The sequence below is a fragment of the Amblyomma mixtum genome, chromosome 8 (assembly GCF_055824585.1).
Source record: "Amblyomma mixtum isolate Tamu chromosome 8, ASM5582458v1, whole genome shotgun sequence".
Lineage (NCBI taxonomy): Eukaryota > Metazoa > Arthropoda > Arachnida > Ixodida > Ixodidae > Amblyomma > Amblyomma mixtum.
In genome coordinates this window covers 94,793,104-94,817,110 of record NC_143019.1, presented here as the reverse complement: position 1 = coordinate 94,817,110, position 24,007 = coordinate 94,793,104, and the positions used below count along the sequence as shown (strand labels likewise).

General features: G+C 50.6%; 2 protein-coding genes and 8 non-coding genes across 10 annotated transcripts; all 10 read left to right on the top strand.

Moving 5' to 3' along the window:
• The first annotated feature begins 2,680 nt into the window (after positions 1–2,680).
• TRNAP-AGG (transfer RNA proline (anticodon AGG)) lies at positions 2,681–2,752 on the top strand. Its single transcript has one exon. It is a non-coding gene; the product is annotated as a tRNA-Pro (tRNA).
• A 66-nt stretch (positions 2,753–2,818) lies between these two features.
• On the top strand, positions 2,819–2,890 carry TRNAP-AGG (transfer RNA proline (anticodon AGG)). Its single transcript has one exon. It is a non-coding gene; the product is annotated as a tRNA-Pro (tRNA).
• A 66-nt stretch (positions 2,891–2,956) lies between these two features.
• On the top strand, positions 2,957–3,028 carry TRNAP-AGG (transfer RNA proline (anticodon AGG)). Its single transcript has one exon. It is a non-coding gene; the product is annotated as a tRNA-Pro (tRNA).
• A 66-nt stretch (positions 3,029–3,094) lies between these two features.
• Positions 3,095–3,166, top strand: TRNAP-AGG (transfer RNA proline (anticodon AGG)). Its single transcript has one exon. It is a non-coding gene; the product is annotated as a tRNA-Pro (tRNA).
• A 192-nt stretch (positions 3,167–3,358) lies between these two features.
• On the top strand, positions 3,359–3,430 carry TRNAP-AGG (transfer RNA proline (anticodon AGG)). The gene has a single exon. It is a non-coding gene; the product is annotated as a tRNA-Pro (tRNA).
• Positions 3,431–6,030: 2,600 nt separating this feature from the next.
• Positions 6,031–6,102, top strand: TRNAP-AGG (transfer RNA proline (anticodon AGG)). Its single transcript has one exon. It is a non-coding gene; the product is annotated as a tRNA-Pro (tRNA).
• A 121-nt stretch (positions 6,103–6,223) lies between these two features.
• On the top strand, positions 6,224–7,420 carry LOC149333565 (uncharacterized). Its single transcript, XM_089557752.1, has one exon. The coding sequence runs from the start codon at positions 6,224–6,226 to the stop codon at positions 7,418–7,420; it is 1,197 nt and encodes a 398-aa protein (XP_089413878.1).
• Positions 7,421–9,438: 2,018 nt separating this feature from the next.
• LOC149333564 (uncharacterized) lies at positions 9,439–11,099 on the top strand. The gene has a single exon (XM_089556080.1). The coding sequence runs from the start codon at positions 9,492–9,494 to the stop codon at positions 11,016–11,018; it is 1,527 nt and encodes a 508-aa protein (XP_089412206.1). The 5' UTR covers positions 9,439–9,491; the 3' UTR covers positions 11,019–11,099.
• Positions 11,100–11,114: 15 nt separating this feature from the next.
• Positions 11,115–11,186, top strand: TRNAP-AGG (transfer RNA proline (anticodon AGG)). The gene has a single exon. It is a non-coding gene; the product is annotated as a tRNA-Pro (tRNA).
• A 67-nt stretch (positions 11,187–11,253) lies between these two features.
• Positions 11,254–11,325, top strand: TRNAP-AGG (transfer RNA proline (anticodon AGG)). The gene has a single exon. It is a non-coding gene; the product is annotated as a tRNA-Pro (tRNA).
• Positions 11,326–24,007: the final 12,682 nt, after the last annotated feature.

Here is a 24,007-nt window from a genome sequence, read left to right as displayed (position 1 = left end):
GGCTTTGCTGGAAAAACTACATGAGCAAGAATGTAAGGCACCCGGCAAATGGATAGAAGATATTAGGAAAATAAAAGAACAGCTTGCGTTGATGGAAGAAGACAGATACCAAGGAGCGTTAGTGAGGGCAAGGGCGGAAAGCTGGAGCATGGGCGAGACGCCCTCGAAAAGAGCACTGGCATTAGAAAAGGCTCATGCAGAGAAAAATCATATTGATAAGATTGCATGGGGTGGCATGCTATCGTCAGATGACGAACATATCAGACAAGGCTTCTTCCAATATTATCAGCAGCTTTTTAACAAACAGGACGTCGACATAAACTTGTTCAAAGAAAAGTTTCTTAAGGCTATGCCACGACTAGACGAGGACACGAAGAAAAGATTAGAGATGCCAATCACAGAACTCGAGGTCGAAAAAGCAATCGATAGTTTAAATATGGGAAAGTCGCCTGGGCCAGACGGCTTAAGTGCAGCTTTCTATAAGGGGTTTAAGAACGAAATAGCGCCAATATTGACTGCGTTGTTCCAAGAAGCCTACGAAATAAACAGATTGCCGCTGTCATACGGGTTATCTCACACTATTCTAATTCCCAAGACAAATAACGAGGAAAAGCTCCAGCAGGTCACAGCTTACAGGCCAATTTCCTTGACTAATGTCGATTATAAAATTTTAATGAAAGTGCTAGCAAGGAGGCTGCAGTCAGTAATTCAGGATATTGTCGGCCCTCATCAAACGTGCGGGATAAAGGGGAGATCAATTATGACTAACATACACACGGCAAGATCGGTTCTGGAGTGTTGTGATCTGACTAATGAATGTGTGGCCATCCTCCAACTAGACCTCGAAAAAGCATTTGACTGTGTCGCCCACGAAATTTTGCTCAGTATTCTGGACCACGCGAATGTAGGTTCCGTAATTCGAGAGGGCGTGGCCATGGCGTACCGCAGCTGCACTACGAGATTAATTATAAACAAGAGTCTGGGGGCCCCCATTCGGGTGCAACGTTCGGTACGCCAGGGCTGCCCCCTCAGTCCACTTTTGTTTGCCATTTACATAGAGACACTATGTTTGAACATTATTAAGAACGAGGCTGTTCAAGGTTTTAGGTTGCAGGCAGCTGAAGTCAAGTTGCTTGCGTACGCGGATGACCTAGCGGTGTTTGCTGTGAATCAGCAGAGCATACGGGAGGCTGTTGTGTCAGTTGACAGTTTCAGGAAGGCAACCGGAAGTAAAGTGAACTGGGCAAAGTGCCAGGGACTTTGGCATGGGGGTTGGCCATCAACCCCAGATCTTTTTGCAAATGTGACTTGGGTAACTATCCCCCCAAAATACCTAGGAGTGCCACTAAATTGCTACCGGGACAGTGATGCATATTGGAAAGAACAAGCGAACGAACTACGGGAAAAATCAGATAGATGGAAGGGGGCACATTTATCAATCTTTGCGAGAGCGACGGTGTGTAACTTGTTCTTTTTAAGCAAACTGTGGTACGTCATGCAAGTGTTGCACTGTTCCCGGGCAAATGTACAGAAGATACATCGCATTTTAGCTGTTTTTGTTTGGTCCTCGACCTGGGAACGGTGCAGACGGACGAATTTGTTTAGACGTGTGAACGATGGTGGCCTTGGGCTAGGACATCTGTTTCTGCGCCAGCTTGTAAACAGGTTTTTCTTTTTTCGAGATGTGCGTGACCCTTTTTTGAGAACTATGTGTCAACTAAGGTTGACCCGTGTTTTGCCTGATTTTGTTGTGGGAACAAATTATTTTTCCGGAAGAACTTTAGGTTACTTCAGAGAAGTTGCTGATAGCGTTAAATTTCTTGTTGTGCGTTTTTCGAGAGAATATTTAAGTGACGTGAAGCGGAAAAAGCTATACGCAGATCTGTGTGATGTTGTTTTTCCAGTGCCCATGTAGAGAGCTTTGTACGATGGAGGCCACGGAGGGGATGTTCTGAAAAGAGTAAAAAGAATGCAAGTACAGCCAGGAACCAAAACTTTCTTCTTCAAGTTGCATACCGAGACACTATCAGTTAAAGGGTTTTTGGAGGGAAGGGGTTTATTCCTACCGTGGGGTTCGCATTGCCTAATATGCAAGTGCCCCGAAACAATAGACCATGTGTTTCTTCACTGTTGGGAGGGTGTGTTTTTTTGGGACGTTTTGCAACGAACACTTAAAAGAGAACTGCCGCTTCATCCCCACGGTATCAGATTTTTGGCAATTGAAAACCTGGACGGGTTCCCGTTTGATCAGGTAATGCTCTGGGGCCTCCATAGTATATGGCGCTCCAGAATGGCGGGGTATTACTGCGACTCTGACGCTAGACCAGCCCGCATGTATTTTCGGGAAAATGTACGTAGATTTGTGGAAGTGATGAAACTGCAAGCATGTGTACCCGATTGGCTACCCAGGATGGAAAATTTGACTCTGTTGAGAGAATTTTAAACTTGACATGGCCAGCCAGGAAGATCTGGCAGGTTGCTGGTTTTCAAAGTTTGGTGTCTGTATTTTTGTGTTGTTTTCTTGAAGGCAATAAAGAAAAAAAAAAAAAAGGTCTAGCGGTATGATTCTCGCTTAGGGTGCGAGAGGTCCCGGGTTCAAATCCCGGACGAGCCCGTCTGTTTTTTTTAGCCACCAAATGCATCCCATGGCACCTAGTGGCCAAGGACAGACGTCATGCGCGGCTCGTTGGTCTAGGGGTATGATTCTCGCTTAGGGTGCGAGAGGTCCCGGGTTCAAATCCCGGACGAGCCCGTCTATTTTTTTTAGCCACCAAATGCATCCCATGGCACCTAGTGGCCAAGGACAGACGTCATGCGCGGCTCGTTGGTCTAGGGGTATGATTCTCGCTTAGGGTGCGAGAGGTCCCGGGTTCAAATCCCGGACGAGCCCGTCTATTTTTTTTAGCCACCAAATGCATCCCATGGCACCTAGTGGCCAAGGACAGACGTCATGCGCGGCTCGTTGGTCTAGGGGTATGATTGTCGCTTAGGGTGCGAGAGGTCCCGGGTTCAAATCCCGGACGAGCCCGTCTATTTTTTTTAGCCACCAAATGCATCCCATGGCACCTAGTGGCCAAGGACAGACGTCATGCGCGGCTCGTTGGTCTAGGGGTATGATTCTCGCTTAGGGTGCGAGAGGTCCCGGGTTCAAATCCCGGACGAGCCCGTCTATTTTTTTTAGCCACCAAATGCATCCCATGGCACCTAGTGGCCAAGGACAGACGTCATGCGCGGCTCGTTGGTCTAGGGGTATGATTCTCGCTTAGGGTGCGAGAGGTCCCGGACGAGCCCGTCTATTTTTTTTTAGCCACCAAATGCATCCCATGGCACCTAGTGGCCAAGGACAGACGTCATGCGCGGCTCGTTGGTCTAGGGGTATGATTCTCGTTTAGGGTGCGAGAGGTCCCGGGTTCAAATCCCGGACGAGCCCGTCTATTTTTCCTTAGCCACCAAATGCATCCCATGGCACCTAGTGGCCAAGGACAGACGACGTCATGCGCGGCTCGTTGGTCTAATATTACCTTCGCAAGAGCATTCTCTCTTTCATCACTCAGAGCCCGACGAGAAGGTTGCTCATCAAGAAACCTTCGGGACCTAGATCGTATCAAGGCCCCCTTATATTTTTCTGTCGCAAATTGTTGAAGCTCTGCTTTTATTATATTGGAAATTCAGTATGGTGATTGCACATACAGCGATGCGCCTGGTATTCTTGCTGCTTTCTTCGACTATTATCGGAAGCTGTTTGGCAGTTGCGAAGATCCAAATCAGGGTTTCGATTACAGTTCCTTACTCGGAAACTTCCCTCGACTTGACGATGAGAAGTGTGCTATAGTGAAGGGACCTATCACTTTGGATGAAATTCAATCAGCCATTTCTGCCCTGCAGAGCCAGAAATCTCCTGGGCCAGATGGTATTACTAGCGAATTCTATAAAACATTTTTGCCTTGCCTTGTGCCTGTTTTGATGGAAGTTTTCCAAGAATCTTATGATGTGGGTGTCCTGCCTCCCACTTTCTATTCTGGGCACACAATATTAATTCCCAAAAGCAAAGATACTAATCGGTTGAAAACTGTTGAGGGATATCGTCCAATTTCCCTCTGCAATGTTGATTACAAAATTTTTGCCAAGGTTCTTAGCAGTCGTCTGTATCTCGTCATTATGGACTTGATAGGTTCGCATCAGGTCTGTGGTATTAGAGGCCGCAGTATTCAAACACATATCCATATTGCACGTTCAGTATTAGACAGTATCAGATGAGACAGGCCAAGTAGCTCTGATTCAAATTGACTTGGCGAAGGCGTTTGATAAAGTTCGGCAAGATTTCTTGTTCGCGGTCTTGGAGTATGCAAATATTGGTGACGTCTTGCTCAAAGGCATAAGGCTGTGCTATAAGAACTCCTATACAAGGGTTATTGTTAATCAGGAGCTAACGAAACCAATACCACTAGAAGCATCTGTTCGTCAAGGATGTCCACTGTCTCCATTGTTGTTTGCCCTATATCTGGAACCCCTCTGTCTCAGTATTATTAACAGCGCAGCTATCCGCGGTTTCTCTTTGACCCAATGTGAAGTTAAAGTTTTAGCCTACGCTGATGATGTCGCCCTCTTTTGTTCTGACAAAAAGAGTGTACTTGAGGCTCTAAACTTGACTAAACAGTTCTGCGATGTATCAGGCGCGGCTCTTAATTTAGAGAAATCCAAAGGCTTTTGGTTGGGTTATTGGGGAACTAGGCCAAGCCAGTTTGGTGGCATAGGCTGGGACTGTAGCCCTCTTGAGTACCTAGGCGTTCCGCTGCACCAAGTTCGCAACAGTACAGCCTACTGGGATTCACAAATTGTAACTCTACGGCGGCAAACACTGGCTTGGATGGGTAGGGAACTCTCAGTGTTTGCGAGGGCACAGGTCTGTAACATATTTTTGTTTGCAAAGCTCGCGTATGTCCTTCAAGTCCTGCATTGTGCGAGGAGGAAGGTGCAAGCAATACACAGAATATTTGCAACATTCGTTTGGCGCTCTCAATGGGAGCCCATGAGGCGTGATAACTTGTTCCTTCCCTTAGAAGGTGGTGGAGTGGGCCTTGTTCACCTGTTCGTGCATCAACTTGTTTCCCGTTTTTTCTTTTTCAAATCGGCAAACCACCCGTTTCTGGTAGCTGTGCTCATTAGGCGGCTTAGTTTTCATTTGCCTTACTTATTCGCACCGACTGTGCAGGCTCGTGAGGGGACTTTATGGGGATTCCTTAAGGAGGTTGCTGACACTTTCAATTTCCTCACTGTGCGCTTCTCTTTAGATTACCTGTATAGCCTCTCGAGAAAACAGATGACCCAGGCTCTCACTGAGTCTTTCTTCCCTACACCATTGTATCGGCAGCCTTATCTGGGGTCTTTGGACATCAGTGTTCTAAAGCGTGTTAGGCGGATGTGCATTCAGGCAGCCGCTAAAACGTTCTTTTTTAAACTACACACAGCGACGCTGCCTGTCAAGACATTTCTTAGTGACAAGGGGATGTTTGTACCCTGGAATGTGAATTGCCGTCTGTGTAACGTGCCTGAGACAATTGATCATTGCTTCATCCTGCGCCGTGATGCCATGTTCTTTTGGGACATACTACAACGAACTCTTAAGAAGGACATTGAAATTACACCATACACTATTAGATTTCTGCCTGTTGACAAAAACTCTCTTGTGCCTTATGATCTGTTTGTGTTGATGGGACTATTCAGTCTTCGGAAAAGCCGTATGATGGACAGACATGCCGAGCCACCAAGATCGTCCAAATCTGTGTTTCGTGAACAGTGTGCTTTGGTGAGGAGTGTATATGCTGCACGCGAAGAACCTCCAAGCTGGCTGCCGTGTCTGGATGAATGTGTGTGCCTCCCTGAATTTTGATTTTTGGATAGAGATGCAGTGTTGAGGTAGGGCTATGGCGGGCTCCTATTAAGCAGCCCGGTAACTTGTGACTCGAACCAGTCTGACTGAAGTTTTCCTCCTTTCTACGGAAGTTCTTCCATGCAATAAGGAAAAAAAAAAGCTCGTTGGTCTAGGGGTATGATTCTCGCTTAGGGTGCGAGAGGTCCCGGGTTCAAATCCCGGACGAGCCCGTCTGTTTTTTTTTAGCCACCAAATGCATCCCATGGCACCTAGTGGCCAAGGACAGATGTCATGCGCGGCTCGTTGGTCTGGATTCCATTTCCGGCCACCGAGCGTGACGGACGTGCTATCATGAGCTCCGAAGGAGCGGTGTCAGCGGCCGCTGCTGGCCGCGGAAACAGGTTTTTTGCTTCGTCGGATGAAGATTACCAGGTCATCTTGCCAACGCTACCAACAGGAAAAATTGTTTTGAATACCATCTTTATGCACGCTGATCCGAAGAACAGGCCTTACCGTGTCGAAGATTTCCGGGATGCGCTGGTTCGTCTAGGTTTGCTCCCCGAAGTGCTGGCTTTGGGGGCGTACCAGATGAATCATGTGTGGGCTGTCACAATGAAGAGCGCCGACGCGACGAAGAAGCTTTTGACTGCCAGAGATGTTAAAGTGAAAAACGGCCCGTGTATCCTCGTGGATCCGAATAACCAAGACCTGCGGATAAAGATTCACTGGGTGTTGTACGGCGTCGCGGACGAGGATGTGCACGAGGCCCTGTCCCCGTACGGAAAGGTGACGAACGTGACGAAGGAAAGGTGGCGGGCTCAAGGTGTGGTGGACAAAGGAACCACAACGCGTACCGTCACCTTGAAACTGAAAGCCGGAGTCAAGACTGACGACATTCCACACCAGCTGAGAATTTCAGGTGAGCCCGCACTTATTGTTGTGCCGGGAAGGCCGCCGCTCTGCTTGCGGTGCAAGTCGACCGGGCACATTCGACGGGATTGCAAAGTTCCGCGCTGTAGCCTATGCCGCCGCTTCGGACATAACGAGGGGCAGTGTGTGAAAACGTACGCAAGTGCGGCGGAGTCTGGCAAAGGTGATGGTTTTGTAGAACATTTAATGGACGAAGTAGAGGCCGAAGAGGCGTCAGGGGCCCAACGGGGTCTCAAAGAAGCGGATGCGGCGGCCAGCACGCCTCTTCCTTCTGAGCACGTGCCTGAAGACCGCGAAAACAGCGTTCAGGCCCCACCCACCGTGCAGCATGAGCATGCTCCGGCACCGGACTCTAGCGCACGAGAGAATTCTTTGGGCGATGGTTTGGAGGCCGTTGCCAAGGAAGACACAGCCCCCATGGACGCGAGTGAGGATGTGTGCAGCGGCGGTGCGGCGAAGCGTACTCGTGAGGACGACGACAACTTGACAGGCAGTTCAGAGAACACCGAGAATGAGGAACCGCCCGCAAAGACGGTCCTAACTCGGCGCCCAAGCTTCAAGCCAAAGCCAACCATCCCACCGGAACGGAGACCTGCGGGAACAACGCCCCCGTCATGACGGGGGAAAGTGTTTTCGTTACAAGCGTGGAACTAAGAGGTGCCTGTGGCGTCGGTGACGGGGCCGAGACACCTAAGCAGTTGCCGAGGCGCCAACCACTAGACCATTGGAGCGGTGTTGCGGCACATGGGACGTCTCTATTTGCCGAAGAGCTCAAGGTAAGACCATGCGGCTCGTTTCACTCGTAGCGAAAATGGCAGCAAATACCATCACAGCACTGCGTGTAGCCACTTTGAACGTGCGAGGGCTGTCTGCGAGGCGTAAGCAGTATCAAGTGAGACGTGCTTTTTTAGAAAACAACCTAGATTTAATTGCAGTGCAAGAGACCAAGGTTGAAAGTGAAGAGCAGACGAACCGCATGGTCGAGCCTTTTAGAGAAAGATACGACGTGTGTGTGTGCCATGCTGTTGGGTCTTCGGGAGGCTGTGCGTTATTTGTTCGCAAATCCTTGGCTGTCCAATTTGAAGCATTGACTGTGTGTGAAAATGGTAGATTTATTGTCTGTGATTTTTCTTTGTCAAACGTTGAGTGGCGAAGTATCTGTGTTTATGCGCCAAATAGGGAGGAAGAACGTAGATTGTTCTTTGCAAACGTAGGGCCTTACCTGAAATGTGACAGATACGTTATTTTTCTTGGAGACTTCAACTGCGTATGCAGAGCCGAAGACAGAGTTGGTAGTCAAGCTGTTCGAGACAAGAGTGCGCATTTATTGAGCGAACTGATGCTTGAAAATGACTTGGAGGACATTGGATACGCTTTATCCAGTGGTGATATACCAGAGTTCACGCACTTCCAGCGAACAAGCCATGCGAGACTCGATAGACTGTATGTTTCCACTGATCTTTTGCCAGTGTGCACGCGCTATGAAGTGAAACATGTATATTTCAGCGATCACAGTATAGTAATCGCCACAATAGGATTAAAGCAAACGAAGTCGCTGTTCAACTGGGAGTTATGGAAATTGAATGCTAAACTGCTACAAGACGAAGTTTTTCTAAACCAAGTAAAGCAAAGTATTCAGTTTCTACTAGAAGCTCGGCCAGAAAGATCAATCGAGATGTGGGAACAGTTTAAAGAACAAATTAAGATGAAAGCCATTGAAAGAAGTAGCCTCCTAAGGCACAGTCAAAGGAAAAAAGAAAAAGATTTGCAGTGCGACCTAAAGTTTGCCCTGAGTTTGGAAAGTGCACATCCGGGCAGGTATACGGATGAAATCAAAGAACTCAAAAATAAATTAGAAGTTATCGCCCAAGAAAAGTACATGGGAGCCGTTGTGCGGGCACGTGCCGACAGACTGCTTTTAGGAGAGGCACCAACGAAGCGATCCCTATCAGACGAAAAGAGATACGCTGCAAAGAATGAAATCAAACAGATAAGGCACGGGGATTCTGTGACCACCGACCCCGATTTAATCCGGCAAGCTTTTGTAGATTACTATCGTGATTTACTCGGTCGGAAGAGAAGTGTAGACGACGGATTTGAACACGAATTTCTAAGCCTCATGCCGAAGTTAGATCAGGATGTGATGTCTGCGCTAGAAGAGCCAATCACGGTGGAAGAGATAAGGACAGCAATTGGTGAACTCTGCCCTGGCAAAACGCCTGGACCAGACGGCATAGGCGCGGTGTTTTATAAGTCTTTCAAGGATGAACTAGCAGCTGCACTGCACAGAGTACTGAAGCAGGCTTATGACGAAAAGCGACTGCCCCTGTCTTTTCGGAGAACGCACGTTGTGCTTATTCCTAAAACTGACGATCCCGTGAAACAGCTTTCAGTGACATCGTATCGCCCCATCAGCCTGACAAACGTTGATTATAAAATTTTCACGAAGGCTTTGGCGAGAAGACTCCAGAGGGTGATGAAAGAAAGAGTTGGGCCCCACCAGACATGCGGAATTAAAGGAAGATCAATTTTTACAAACATACATGTGGCCAGAAGCGTCATGGAGTGTTGTGATGCTTGGGGGGAACGTGTCGCCATGATGCAGATCGATTTTCAAAAGGCCTTTGATCGCGTCGTACACGAAATTCTCTTCAGCATATTAGAACACGTTAATGTAGGTTCAGTGATAATGGAAGGCGTTAAGATGGCATATGCCGAGAGTTTCACGAGCCTTATTGTCAACAAGTGCGTCACAACACCCTTTCAGGTGTTGACATCCGTGAGGCAAGGATGCCCACTGTCTCCTCTGTTGTTTGCGATATACCTAGAACCGTTTTGTTTGAAGGTTATTCATAATGAACAAGTGAGGGGTTTCCGTCTAATGGCGACTGAAGTTAAACTCTTAGCTTACGCTGATGATATAGCAGTGTTTTGCACAGACAGAGACAGCATCAACGAAACAGGGAGCATTGTAAACAAATTTTGTAGAATGTCAGGGAGCACTGTGAATTGGGGTAAATGCTTGGGTTTTTGGCACGGGAGCTGGGAGTCCAAACCTTTATCATTCCAAAACATGCAATGGACTGAATCACTGGGAAACTATTTAGGGGTACCCCTTGAGCATTACAAGGACGCTACTGAATATTGGAACTGCGAAACTGACAAAGCGCGAGAGAGAACACTAAACTGGGGAGGACGTGAGCTGTCAGTGTTTGCTCGGGCCACAGTATGCAATTTGTTTATAGTGGCGAAAATCTGGTATGTGCTTCAAGTTATGTGCATGAAGCGTGTAAATGTTCAGAAACTGCACAGAGTTCTCGCCGTTTTTGTGTGGGGCTCTACATGGGAGCGAACGAGTCGGACCAATTTGTTCCGGTCGGTGAGAGAGGGAGGTGTGGGGCTAGCCCATTTGTTTTTGAGGCAGGTCGTCTCCAGATTTATGTTTCTGCGGGACCAAAGTGATCCTTTCTTAAGAAGCGTCATACAAGTTAGGCTACATGAACTCCTTCGAAATTTCGTTGTGTCGACGAGTGACGTACGAAGCACGTGTGTCCGCGGTTTCCTGTTTGAGGTGGTTGCTGCTTTCCAGATGTTGAAAGCTCGTTTTTCTTTAGAATTTTTGTGTACTGTCTCTAAGAAGCAATTGTACAAAGATATATGTGATTTAATGATGCCCGTGCCTTTGTATCGTACCATATACAGTGCAGGCCCAGGAGGAGACGTCCTAAAAAGAGTTAAAAAGATGCCAATTCGCTCTTCAGCCAAAACATTCTTCTTCCAGCTCCACAGCAATACACTGGCGGTAAAACCCTGGCTTGAAGCGAAGGGAATCTTTGTTCCGTGGTCTACAAACTGTCTATTGTGCAGAAAGCCAGAGACAACAGAACACATCTTCCTCGAGTGTTGGGATGCCGTATTCTTGTGGGACATCCTTCAAAGAACCTTAAAAAAAGACCTCCCGTTGTCACCTCGCGGCATCCGGTTTCTACCTGTCCGAGATCTTGGTAGTATACCCCTAGATATGGTCATGCTGCTGGGCCTGCACAGTCTGTGGAAAGTGCGTATGGCAGTCCGGAATGCAGACATTGATACTCGCCCTGCGAGACAGTACTTTATTGAGAGCATTTTATATGTCAGAGATGCACTCAAGGCCCAAAATGACCCCCCAGAATGGATTGGTATCATGGATGAACTTGCAAATTTGAAACACTTTTAATGAACGCTCCACCAAATGTCGGAGGACGTATTTTAACATTTCATGTACAGTGATCTTGTTTTTCGCCAAGCCGGCAATAAAGAAAAAAAAAAAAGCGGCTCGTTGGTCTAGGGGTATGATTCTCGCTTAGGGTGCGAGAGGTCCCGGGTTCAAATCCCGGACGAGCCCGTCTGTTTTTTTTTAGCCACCAAATGCATCCCATGGCACCTAGTGGCCAAGGGCAGACGTCATGCGCGGCTCGTTGGTCTAGGGGTATGATTCTCGCTTAGGGTGCGAGAGGTCCCGGGTTCAAATCCCGGACGAGCCCGTCTATGTTTATTTAGCCACGAAATGCATCCCATGGCACCTAGTGGCCAAGGAAAGACGTCATGCGCGGCTCGTTGTCTGGATTCCATTTCCGGCCACAGAGCGTGACGGACGTGTGTGTCATGGGCTCCGTAGGAGCGGCTTCAGCGGCCCAGCAGGGCCGCGGTAACAGGAATATTGCTTCAGACAATGATTACCAAGCTGTTTTGCCTAGTTTGCCAACAGGGCGTTTTGTTTTGAACACCGTTTTTCTACACTGTGATGTTAGGGCCCGCCCGTATCGGGCAGAAGATTTTCGCGACGCGCTCGCCGAGTTATCGCTCCTGCCGGAAGTGATTGCCCTCGGAGCCTACCGCATGAGCCATGTGTGGGCGGTGACTTTCAAGGACGAAGATGCGGTGAAAACGATTGTCAGCATGGGTGAGCTGCTGGTGAAAAAGTGCCGCTGTATCGTAATTGATCCTGCCAACCAGGACATTCGCATGAAAGCGCATTGGCTGCTGCACAGCGTGCCCATACGAAGACGCACGGCTTGCCTTCGCGCCGTACGGGAAGGTCACAGACGTCGGCCGAGAGCGTTGGCGGGTGCATGGCCTAGCAGATAAGGGCTCAACCACCAGTCTGGTCACCTTGAAGTTGAAGCAGGGCGTGAAGCTGGACGACCTGCCGCACCAGGGTAGTGTCGCCGGCGAGTTGGCCCTCGTGGTCGTGCCAGGCAGGGCTCCGCTCAGCCTTCGGTGTCGCGGCACGGGCCACATTCGTCGCGACTGTCGCATCCCTAAGTGCAGTGCGTGCCGACGCTTTGGTCATGAGAGCAGCCAGTGCGAGAGGACGCATGCCAGCGTAACAGGACCGACAACCATGGACGACGCCTCAAACCTGCTCATGGACGAGGCGGACATGGAAGAGGCAGCAACGGCGGCAAGTGCGACAACGGAGGTAGCCGAAAAGACGGCGATTCCACTGCCGCAGCAGGGGCAACCCGGAACTGAAGCGGTTACTGCAGAGCTGCAACAACCGCCTTCGCAGCATTCTTCGACAGTTCCGACTGCCGAGCTGAAGACCTCAGTTGATTCTGAGGCGTCTCCCAGCACTTCAGAACCCGAGTTTATGGACAACCTTAGCTGTTCAGCCAGACTGCTGGTGGGGAAACGACCATACAAGACCCTTAGCGTTGGGACGAAGGAGGACGGCGGGGGCGGAGACGAGCCACCGACCAGAGCCCCAGGTATGCGGAGGTCTACCTTGAAGCCGCGACCGAACATTCCGGTCGATTCGCGGCAGGCGGGTAAACCGCCTCCGTAAATTTGGTTTGTGTAGATAAGGTGGGTTGGGAGGGGTTTCCGTAAATGCCATGGCCCTCATCCTGAGAGGTTCGTTTTTTGTGTACGGGCTAGGAAAGCGGCGCCAAGCTTACTTTTTGTTGGTTCGAGTTTTATTTTTTTTCCTGGCCTTCGACGTGCTTATCGCCACAGTATCATGAGCACAGACCCTTGGGCTATTGTAATGGGCACCATTCTACCATGTAGCCATGGCGGTTAATATCGAAAGAGCTCTACGGGTAGCGACGTTAAACGTACGGGGCCTCGGAGCAAGACGACGACAATGTCAGCTTAGTCGCGTTCTGTTAGATAATGACTTGCATATAGTGGGAGTCCAAGAGACAAAAATTGAGAGCCAGGAGCTCACCGACCGAATGGTGTCCAATTTTCGTGCTCATTTCGACGTGTGTATTTCTCACGCGACTGGTGGATCAGGTGGTTGCGCCATATTCATACGTAACAACTTTGGAATCTGCCTGCGGTCAGTATTTTCATGTGACAGTGGACGCCTCTTAATTGCTGATATCGTCTTTGGCGAATTGGAGTGTCGCGTCATTTGTGTATACGCGCCGAATATTGTCATGGAGCGGCGGGCATTGTTTGAAAGGCTTGAGGCGTACATAAACTGTCAGAAAGTGATAATACTGCTAGGCGATTTTAACTGTGTTTGCAATGTTGATGACCGCGCAAAACATTCGCGTGTTCGTGACAAGAGTGCAGAACTTCTTAATACACTTGTGCACGACTATGACCTTGAAGACATTGGTAGCATTTTCGCCAGCGGTACTCATCCGCAGTTTACACACTTTTAGCAAGACAGCCATGCAAGGTTAGACAGATTATATGTCTCTGCCGAATGGATACCCTTGTGTAGCGAGTATGAAGTGAAACCCATCGCATACAGCGATCACTGCTTGGTAACGGCCACCTTTGGAAAGACGCAGAAAAAACGAATCTTTAGCTGGGACTTGTGGAAAATGAATGCGCAGCTATTGGATGACGAAGCTTTTGTCGACGCTGTAACGAAAGAACTGAAAAATTTGACTGCAAGCGAGCCAGAAAGCTACGCCATTCGTTGGGAAGATTATAAGCAGAAAGTAAAAACAATGTCTATTGAAAGAAGTAGTGTCATTCGACGCGATCAGAAAGAAGCAGAGACAAAGCTTCGCCAGCAACTGCAGTTTTTTGTTAGTATGGAGATTGTCGAACCTGGTCTGTGTGTTAGTGGAATAAAGGAAGTGAAAACTGAACTTGAACGGATAGATTGGGAGAAGTACAAGGCGGCAGTATTGAGATCAAGGTCCGAGAAGCTGTGGGCGGGAAAAATGCCAACCAAGCGGGCTCTCTCAGATGAAAAAGAGATACGCATGTCAAAAAGAAATCCGCCAACTAGCTAAAGGTGACAACATCACGTCTAACAGAAATGAAATTAAGCAAGCGATTGCCGAGCACTTTAAAGAAATTCTAAGTCATCCACGGGACCTTAAAGATGGTTTCCAAAAAGAATTCCTTCCGTTGATGCCAAAGCTTGACGAAGAAGTAAGGACACAGCTAGAACAACCAATCACACCAAATGAGATAGACTGCACAATAAATGAGCTGGCCGTCGGGAAAGCACCTGGGCCGGATGGCTTAGGGGCCATGTTCTATAAAACCTTCCGGTCTGAGGTTGCCCAAGTTCTTTATCACGTTGTTAGCAAAGCGTATGACCGGAAAAGACTGCCCTTGTCCTTCACAACCTCACATATTGTGCTAATCCCGAAGAATGATGATGCTCAGAAACGTTTGTTGCCAGGCTCATATCGCCCAACAACTCTTGCTAACGTCGACTACAAAATATTCACTAAAGTTCTAGCAAAGCGACTGCAAGGCGTTATTAAAAAGTTGGTTGGACCACACCAGACTTGTGGTATTAAAGGCCGCACTATCGCGACGAATGTGCACGTGGCTCGAATCGTGCTCGAGAGTTGCGATGCGCTGGGCGATCACGTCGCGATGATGCAGCTTGACCTGGCGAAAGCCTTCGACCGCGTCTCGCACAAGGCATTGCTCTGCATACTTGAACACACGAATGTGGGCGGTGTGATTGCGGAAGGCGTCACGATGGCGTACAAAAAATGTACAACGCGTATTATTGTTAACGGTGAGCTCACTGATAGCTTGTGCGTGCTCTCGTCGGTGAGACAGGGATGCCCCCTGTCACCACTGCTGTTTGCCGCTTATCTTGAGCCACTCTGTTTGGCGATTGAACATAATGCGCGCATAACAGGTTGCAGACTACAGGCAGCCGAAGTCAAAATTCTGGCGTACGCGGATGACATCGCGGTGTTCTGCGCCAGCAAAGATAGCATTAGAGAGGAAACTAATGTCGTCGAAAAGTTTTGTGATGCGACTGGAGCCCAGATAAACTGTGATAAAAGTCATGGCTTCTGGCATGGCGATTGGATGGATACACCAGAAGCCTTTGGTCGACTTACCTGGTCAATGGTGCCAACGCAGTACCTTGGTGTGCCTGTCGGAAATTATCGTGACCCTGAACCATACTGGAGAGATCAAGCCTTGAGGGCTAAAGAAAAGGCGAATGGGTGGCAAGGCAAGCAAGTGTCGATGTTTTCTACAGCCACTGTCTGCAACCTTTTTCCGATATCTAAAATCTGGTACGTCATGAATGTGTTGTGTGCGGCGAGGATGAGCATTCAAAAAATGCACCGGGTTTTTGCTATCTTTATTGGGGCCTCGACTTGAGAGCGGTCCAGTCGAACGAATTTTTTTTTGCCTGTCAAGAAAGGGGGTCTTGGCCTGGCTCACTTGTTTCTGCGACAAATCGTGGCACGCTTTGTTTTTTACGGGATCAGAATGATATCTTTCTGCGCACAGTTATACAAGTGAGGCTGTGTAGACTTCTCCCTGGATTCGTCGTTTCGTCTGTTCAAAATATGTGCGGAAGTGTGACTGGATACCTGCATGAAGTTGTCTTGTCGTATAGGCTGTTGAATGTACGTTTTTCCCAGCAGTACCTGTCAACCGTTACAATGAAAAAACTCTACAGAGACCTTGTAGATGTCATGCTCCCTGTACCTTTGTACCGTTCTCCACATCGCGGTGGCCCAGGACAGGACGTCCTAAAAAGAGTGACGAAAATGCCTATACTACCCTCAGCCAAATCGTTCTTTTTCAAATTACATACAAACACCCTCCCAGTTAAGGCCTGGCTTCAGGATGAAGGACTCTTCATTCCCTGTAACACTGACTGCTTTTGATGCAAGAAACCCGAAACAATAGAACATGTATTTCTAGACTGCTGGGACCCGATCTTTCATTCGGATGTACTCCAAATAACTCTATAAAAACAGTCACCCCTGGATTCGTACGGCATACGTTTCTTGCCTGTGAATACCTCATAGGAAATACCTTATGACCTCATTATGGTCCTGGGCCTCCACGCGGTGTGGAAAACACGAATGCAGTTCCAACACGTGGACTTGGTTGTTCGCCCGGTTCGCGAACATTTCATTGAGAGCGTTGCGTGCTTAAGAAATGTGTACAACGCTATGCCTGATCCACCGCAATGGATATCTTTACTTGATGTATTAATGTCGCTCAAAAAATTTTTAAGTCGTGTTGGCCAAAGTGTGGCCGCCACGTTTTATTTCTTGTAGCCTCTTGATTTGAACGTCAAAATCGGCAATAAAGAAAAAAAAAGGCTCGTTGGTCTAGGGGTATAATTCTTCCTTAGGTTGCGAGCGGTCAAGGGTTCAAATCCCGGACGAGCCCGTCTATTTTTTATTTTCAGCCACCAAATGCATCCCATGACAGTGTTGAGGATTTGCGGGGTCGCAGCGGAGCACCAGAGAGAGACGACCAGCGTGGCAGGTTTCTAGTTCCGAACTGCCCGTGCCGGGCGTGCGCCCGAGCACGCGCTGTCCATCTTTATTTTCTTCTAGCGCGCGCTGTAACGCCGATCTCAGCGCCGGCGCTTTGTAGCGTCGCCGGGCGCTATAGGGAACGGCGGAGCCTAGCCGGAACGGCGAAATTTGCGCGCCGGCGGGGCAAAGATGGAGTAGCCAGAGATGGAGAGTCCGGTAAGTTCATGTCAGGTGCCGGGAAGAGCCGTCGGGTGGAGTGCGCGGGCTCAGGTGGACGAGCCTGGCTGCTGCGCAACGGGCGAATGATGCTGGGTGCCGAGTTGACAAAGGAAATGGGGGCAGGGAAGGCCATGGTCGAGCCGTCACCGACTGTAGGGCTGCCCGCTGGCACAAATGTCGTCGGTGTTGGAACGTTGGAGCCGGTGTCGGTGGGAATCTGGCGCGCCGTGTACGCGGTCACAAGCACAGGAACGGCCGAAACGGCTCCATGGACTGACAGCAGCTGTGGTGGGACCGTCGACACAACGGTGACAGCTGTGACGATGCCGGAGCAAGTTGCTGGGCTCAATGCCAGGTGCTTGGGTGAAGCGAGAGTGGCAGTCCGGAGCAACTTGCCAGTGGTGATTCGCGTGTGGGCATGGTCGGCGGTGGGTAGCTGCAAGAAGGTTGTGGCAGTTACAGGCCGTACAGCTGAGACTGCTACATCAGACGGCTTGCTGACAGCAAGAGATACAGCTGGTGGATGGACAACTGCCGCACTACTCGATGTGGGTAGCTCGGCCATTCGTTGCTGAAGATGGCTGAAGTCAGACAACAAAGCAGACGCTTGCTGCGACAGTGTCGAGCTGCCAGGATCAGACTCCGAGAAGTGGTTGGCAGTACTGAGTGCTTGGGGTGGGGCTTCTTGGGCAGGTGGTGTGGCCGCCGGGGTAGAGGGGCTGGTATCTGACAGATGATGCGGTGCCAGCAATCTCACTTCGCCCTTAGCACGATAGCTCAGGTCAGTGACTGACGGCTTTAGAGGAATGAGCGATGAGGCGGCAGGTGAGCGTTCGGCTGGCAGCGATGCTACGCAGTAGGGTACAGAAGTTGGCGGAATGGGGCACTCGTCGAGGAATTGGTCGACTGACGGCGGCACTATTGCAGATGAGAGAAGTTGCTCACTGGGCTGTGCCGTAGACGCTGTATCGTCCTTATGGGTGGCGGTATGGCCGGAGGCGCTGAACAGGGTGGCGCGAGGAGCATCTGTCGCTGAGTTCGCTGACGTGGCAAACCGCGGTGGGCCAGGCACCTCAACGAGCTGCTGAGGGAATAACTGCGGACTTCGGGCCGTGGAGTCGTCGCACAGTGCTGCTAGCGTAACCGGGGTAGCAGGATGTGCTGCCGGAAGCGATGCGGTAGCGTCTGGTGCAGTCGGCGCTAAAGAAGCCGGGCTGGAGACGCTGGATTGGAGTGGCGGCGAGGCGGCGAGGGGCTGCTGAGGCGGGCCGGGTTCTGATGAAGGCTGAGTGGGCGCGAGCGAAGCCGGTGCAGGGACAGAGGCTGGAGGCGGTGAAAACGGGTCCGCTGCGTCATAGAGCGGCGGCGGAACATAGTAGGCGCCGAAGTCAGCCAAGACGGCCGAACGCAGCTCATCGTATGGCCGGCAGCCGAAGGCAGAGTAGGTGAGCCGACGCAGGAGGTCGGGCGGGAGGATGTCGCAAAGGACTGCGTGTTTAAACGGCTGGATGGTAATGCCGTTCAGGTACATCGCAGCCTCCAGTTGGGCGAACCATCCGCCGACGCCTGCAGGCCGGAACGCTGGGAGCGGTGGGTCGAAACTTGGGTCCTGCCAGTACGCCATGCTAGGACGGCGCTGGGATAGAAGGCACGGTTCGCCGGGTCACCACTGTTGAGGATTTGCGGGGTCGCAGCGGAGCACCAGAGAGAGACGACCAGCGTGGCAGGCTTCTAGTTCCGAACTGCCCGTGCCGGGCGTGCGCCCCGAGCACGCGCTGCCCGTCTTTATTTTCTTCTAGCGCGCGCTGTAACGCCGATCTCAGCGCCGGCGCTTTATAGCGTCGCCGGGCGCTATAACAGTAAACGGCCAACGCAATGCGTCATTATCTTTTAGTGCGTTGGCACTAACAGTGGCTATTCCCCGCATTTAGCCGTTGTGTGTTTGCCTGTCTCTATGTGTGGATGGATAGAATGATGGCAAAGCTTTATTTAGCAACATAATTCGAGGCCCGCAGGCCTCCTGCGTCTCCGCCCTACCCCACTCACGGTCTAAACGTTCATGTTTTGTTGGTCCATGACGTATGCTGCCCGGCTGACGGCGATCTTCTACCTGGCCAGGCCCGCTGGCCATAGTGACGTCTCCCAGTCCTCCCAGGTTCGGAGAGGCACCGGCCCGGCGGGGGGGGGGGGGGGGGAGACGTCGGGCATGATAGGAGGATGTGGGTAAGGGTTGGAGCCTTTGGGGTTTTGGGTTTGGGCCTTTTGGGTTTTGGGCCTTTGGGGTTGGAGCACAAAATTCATATGGGCGTGCCGGTATAAATTCAGAAATATTCGCTGGTGTAGGCAGCGTTCGCTTCTTCGGGCAAAGCCGGACTGACTGTTCTATCGGAGTGAGGGAGGAATGGGGTGGCGGGTAGATTAGGCACTCAGCGCGGGAGTTTGCGGAGAGCTCAGCAAAAAGTGCATACGCTCCTTCGAGAAATCCTCCATGAGGTCCGCCTGTGCCCGGTTTCCAGATCCTCGGGCTAAGAAGTCGGCGGCCTCGTTGCCGGGATATCCCGAGTGCGCAGGCGCCCAGATAAGCTAAGCGCATCGGGGGAGGTTGAGGTGGGCACGTGCAGCAGGCATTGTACAGGAAGATGAACCGCAGTGGCTCCGTGCTCATCGCAGGCGGCATCCACCCAAACAGCATCGGGCTCATCCCCGTACCATTTGTGCAGCGCTGCCGCGTGCCCCTTCCTGCGGCCTTGGTCACTGTTGAGGTGCATGTTCCTAGGTAGAGGTTTCGCATATATATGAGTGTTAATGTGGGTGGGGAGTGTTCTTAGTGATGTATTGTTTGCAGGGATAGTGATGCCTAGCTGACTGAGTATGTGTCGTCCGGTAGCTGTAGCGGCAAGTCTAATATACTGTGCTTGTAAGTGGGCTCTGTGCGTTTGTTTAGAAAAGCGTAACGAGTTAAAGCGTAACGCCACTTTGACCCGGCTGCGACTACCGAAGTTCACACCGAAGCCAGTGACCATGGCCTCGGCGCTGTTACAGCCCAACGAAAATCTGGCGCTGAAGAATACGTCGTGGCGTACGCCAGTCGGATTCTGACCAAGGCTGAGACCGATTTTTCCGTCACCGAAAAGGAATGTTTGGCCATAGTCTGGCTGGCCTCTTCAGAAATTTTGGCCGTACTTGTACGGCCGCCCATTCGATGTTGTTACGGACCACCACGCTCTTTGTTGGTTATCTTCACTGAAAGGCTCCACCGGTCGTCTCGCCCGCTGGTCGCTTCGGCTGCAAGAATATGATATCCCCGTCGTCTACCGTACTGGGTGCAAGTACTCTGATGCCGACGGTTTATCCCGTTCGCCAGTGCCGCCTGACGTCCTGTTGCCGCCTGCCTTCAGCCCCGTCTTGTCTTCCCTGTCCGTTGACGACATGCGTGCAGAACAACGCAGAGACTCATGGCTGGCGTTACTCATCAATCTCCTCACCAGCTCATCGCTCTCGTCGGCCCCTCCTGACTTTCGTCGTCAGGCGCAGCACTTCGCTCTTCGTGAGGGTCTCCTCTACAGACGCAACTATACGCCAGACGCCCGTAAGTGGCTGCTTGTCGTACCTCGCCACCTCCGTAGTAATATCTACGCTTCTTACCACAACGACCCCCAGTGTGGCCATGCGGGAATGTTCAAGACTTATGAGCGGTTGCGACAGCGCTTTTACTGGCGCGGCATGTATACCTTCGTCGTTAGGTATATGTGCTCGTGTACCGACTCCCAGCGTCGCAAGCCTCCGCCCCCACATCCGCCTGCTCCACTACAGTTTATCCCTTGCCCAGACCGACAATTTGATCGTGTCGGCATCGATCTGCATGGGCCTCTGCCATACACACCAGCGAAGAATCGCTGGATAATTGTGGCCGTCAATCACCACACTGGCTACGCGGAAACTGCTGCACTTCCGGCCGCCACCTCAACTGACGTCGCCTCCTTTCTTCTTCGCCACTTCACTTTGAGGCATGGCGCCCCTCGTGAGCTTCTCGGCGATAGAGGCAAATCCTTCTTATCTGAAGTTGTTGAAGCGCTACTCCATGAATGTCACACAGTACACCGGACCACCAGCGCTTCTCACCCGCAAACCAATGGGCTCACCGAGCGCTTCGATCGCACACTGGCCGATATGCTGTCAATGTATAGTCTTTGTCAAAAGTTTGGAGCCCAGGGGGTTTTCTTTTGAGCCACACTGTGTCGCTCTTAATGGATCTGTAGCGCTCCAAATTTCTTGAATGTGAGAAGGTTTCTGGTACTGCCTCCTGCAATAGGTAGGACTTCCACGAATGCTCCTGGAGTCCCAATATAAAGCTTAAAAGTGAACCCCCTGGGCTCTAAACTTTTGACAAAGACTGTACATCGCCTCCGATCACTCCAGTTGGGACCGGATTCTACCATTTATTACAAATGCCTACAACACCGCTGTTCAAGCAACCACCGGATACTCTCCATTCTTTCTCCTGTATGGTGGCGAGCCTTCGTCTCCGCCAGACACTATCCTGCCCTACCTCCTGAACATCTCGGAGTACACCTCGGTTTCACCATCCACACCGAAGGGAGCTTCTCCCGACAATATTTCTTGCCGGCGCCTTCTGAGAAGCAACTCGTTCCCTCCCCCTCCCCCCTGTTCTCTACTTGGCTGCATGCCTCCCTTCGGCACACGACGAGCATGAAAGCAGCACTTATCGCTGGACCTCGCAGTCATATAGGAGGCCCTTAAGCACATGGTACTTACCTTCCGAGGTAGCGCAGTGGCTAAGGCGTTCCCCGACTGCGTTGGGCAGGATGCACGGGTTAGAAACCCGGCCTCGGAGGCTGATACCCAGGTTGGAGAATGGGTACGAAAACGCCCGTGTACTAAACGGGTACACGTAATGAGACACTTTCCGTAGAACTCCACTGCGGAAATAGAGCATTCAATAATACTACTACTGTTACAAAGTAAAAGTAACAATACTAGGAATGCTCTAAGTATACGAAACAAAAGAACTAGTGTAAAATAAAAGGTAGTAAGAATGTAACTGCAAAATATAAAGCAGTTTAAAATAAATAGTAATACAAGTGTAACTGTGAAATAATACTAAAGTAAAACTATAATGTTAATTCTATAGTTAAGTATCGCGTGTCATTTAACGCGCTACAAAGTTTGGCGGATTAATGCAAGTTCTCGTGTTAAGCTTCCGTTGTGTATATATACCTGGGGAGGTGGTGCATTTCGTAGAAAGTGGTGGTCGGTGGGATTTAATGCACTGGTGCGTATTGTTCCTTGTTGTTCATCCAATTTTTATTGTTACGGGGCGGTGGGAAGAGGAAGATACGCATTTACTGCTACATATTTCTTTTATATATTTATCAATGGCACGCATGATTGTGCATTGTGGACAACCGCCAAAGGGGCTTCTTGTGCAGCACCCTGAGAAAGCCAATGCGGCTGTGTGTGGGAAAACAGCTAGTATATTTCCGCCAGCAGTCTTTGTAAGTCATGCGCAGATTACTGAGCTTCACAGTGCAGAACCGTCATGTGCCATTAGCGACCCTATTGAAAAATCCGGTATCGCGGCAAACCGGATTTTACCGGAACATATCGGTTTCATGCCGGTCCGGTATCACTCTCATACCGGCGAGACCCGTCCGGTTTGATGGCTATACCGGTTCATACCGGTCCGGTATCGATCCCAAACCGGACAGACCGCTCCGGTACGGAGCTCATACCGGACAGTCCATTCCCGGTTCGAAGCTCAAACCGGACAGACCAGTCCGGTACGGAGCTCAAACCGGACAGACTAGTCCGGTACGGAGCTCAAACCGGACATACCAGCCTTTATTCAGAGCGATATGTGCCGCGGTTTTGGTGCTTGGTCTGCAGATTGACTGTTGTACGCCAGCAGATATTTTTTAGGGGAAAGGGGGGGGGGGCAGCGCGCGCATAAGTGCGATAATCAACACATACACGGTTTTGTTGAAAGGGCTAGGAAAAGAAAAGGGCTAAGCGTGAGCTTCGCAGTGGCAAAACATGCAGTTTGTGCATGATTTGGTGATTTGAGGGCAACCGCCATATTGGCTTCCCGTGCAGCACCCTGACAAAGTCAGGGCGGCTGTGTGCGGGCACACGGCTAGTATATATCCGCCAGCAGCCTTCGTAAGTCCTGCGCAGATTACTCTGGATTTCACAGTGCAGAACTTCACGACTGGCTGATAAACATGGCGAGCCTCCGGTGACTGCGCCAGAGGCTCCAAAAGGTTTGTTACTGTCGCGTTCATTGCAGCAGCTTTTTTAATGTTCGCTAGCGGCAGTCTGTAGCGACGCATCGATGAAGAAAGAAAATTCTTGGTTTTCGTGCAGGAATTCTTTGCACTTCTTCTTCGTCAAGTGATTGCCCATTGATAACGCAACTTGTCCAAGTGCCATCCCGAGCGGCCGCACCCTTCACTTTATCAGGAAGGCATGCTAATCACAAATCGCCCAGAACATTTCTATCGACGAACAAGAAAAGGTTAATTCAACGGAGCCGGCAGTGTTTTTATATCCATGATAGTGGCGATGGCCATATGGTTGGATGAATGTTGCTGCGCGTGCATTATTTGTTTAAATAATGATTGCACTTTGCGCTCTGATCCCGGTACTCGCTTTTGGTCGGCGAATGTTTTCGCTCGGCCAGCGATCTGCCCAAGACACGTCGGCCGACGGGTCTCGTCGGCATCTTTGGTCGGCGGTGTTGTCACACTAGGACGACGCTTGGTCGTTTGGGGCGTCGCCGTCGTCGTCGGTGCAGTGTGACTGGCTAGTCGGGGAACGACCGGGTTGGCCGATGCGACCGCCGATCGTCGGCGTCGTCGTCCCGTCGGCATCGGGGTCTCGTCGGCCTAGTGTGACCGCGGCTTTAAGGGCGACGCTTCGTGCTAGCTAGAAGATACAGCGCTCGAGAGAACAAAATAAAAACAAAAACCACCTGTAGAAACCTTACACGAGTAACCCGTCTTTACGCAAATTTTTTAAAGCTTTTTTTTTCTCTCATCACCGCCTTCTCTGCTTTTCCTGGGTCCGTCACAACAAAAAAAACCTGCGCATTCCTGGTTTTTCTATCGGGCTTTGTTCCTTCCCCTTCGGCTCCTCTGTGTCTGTCAACCCACGACCGAACATTTTAAGCCGCCCTCCCGACCACGCTCCCCGCGACTTCCATGAAGTGGCGAGGAGGTTCCGATTCTGCTTGTTCTCTGTCCCCGGCCGCTTCGCG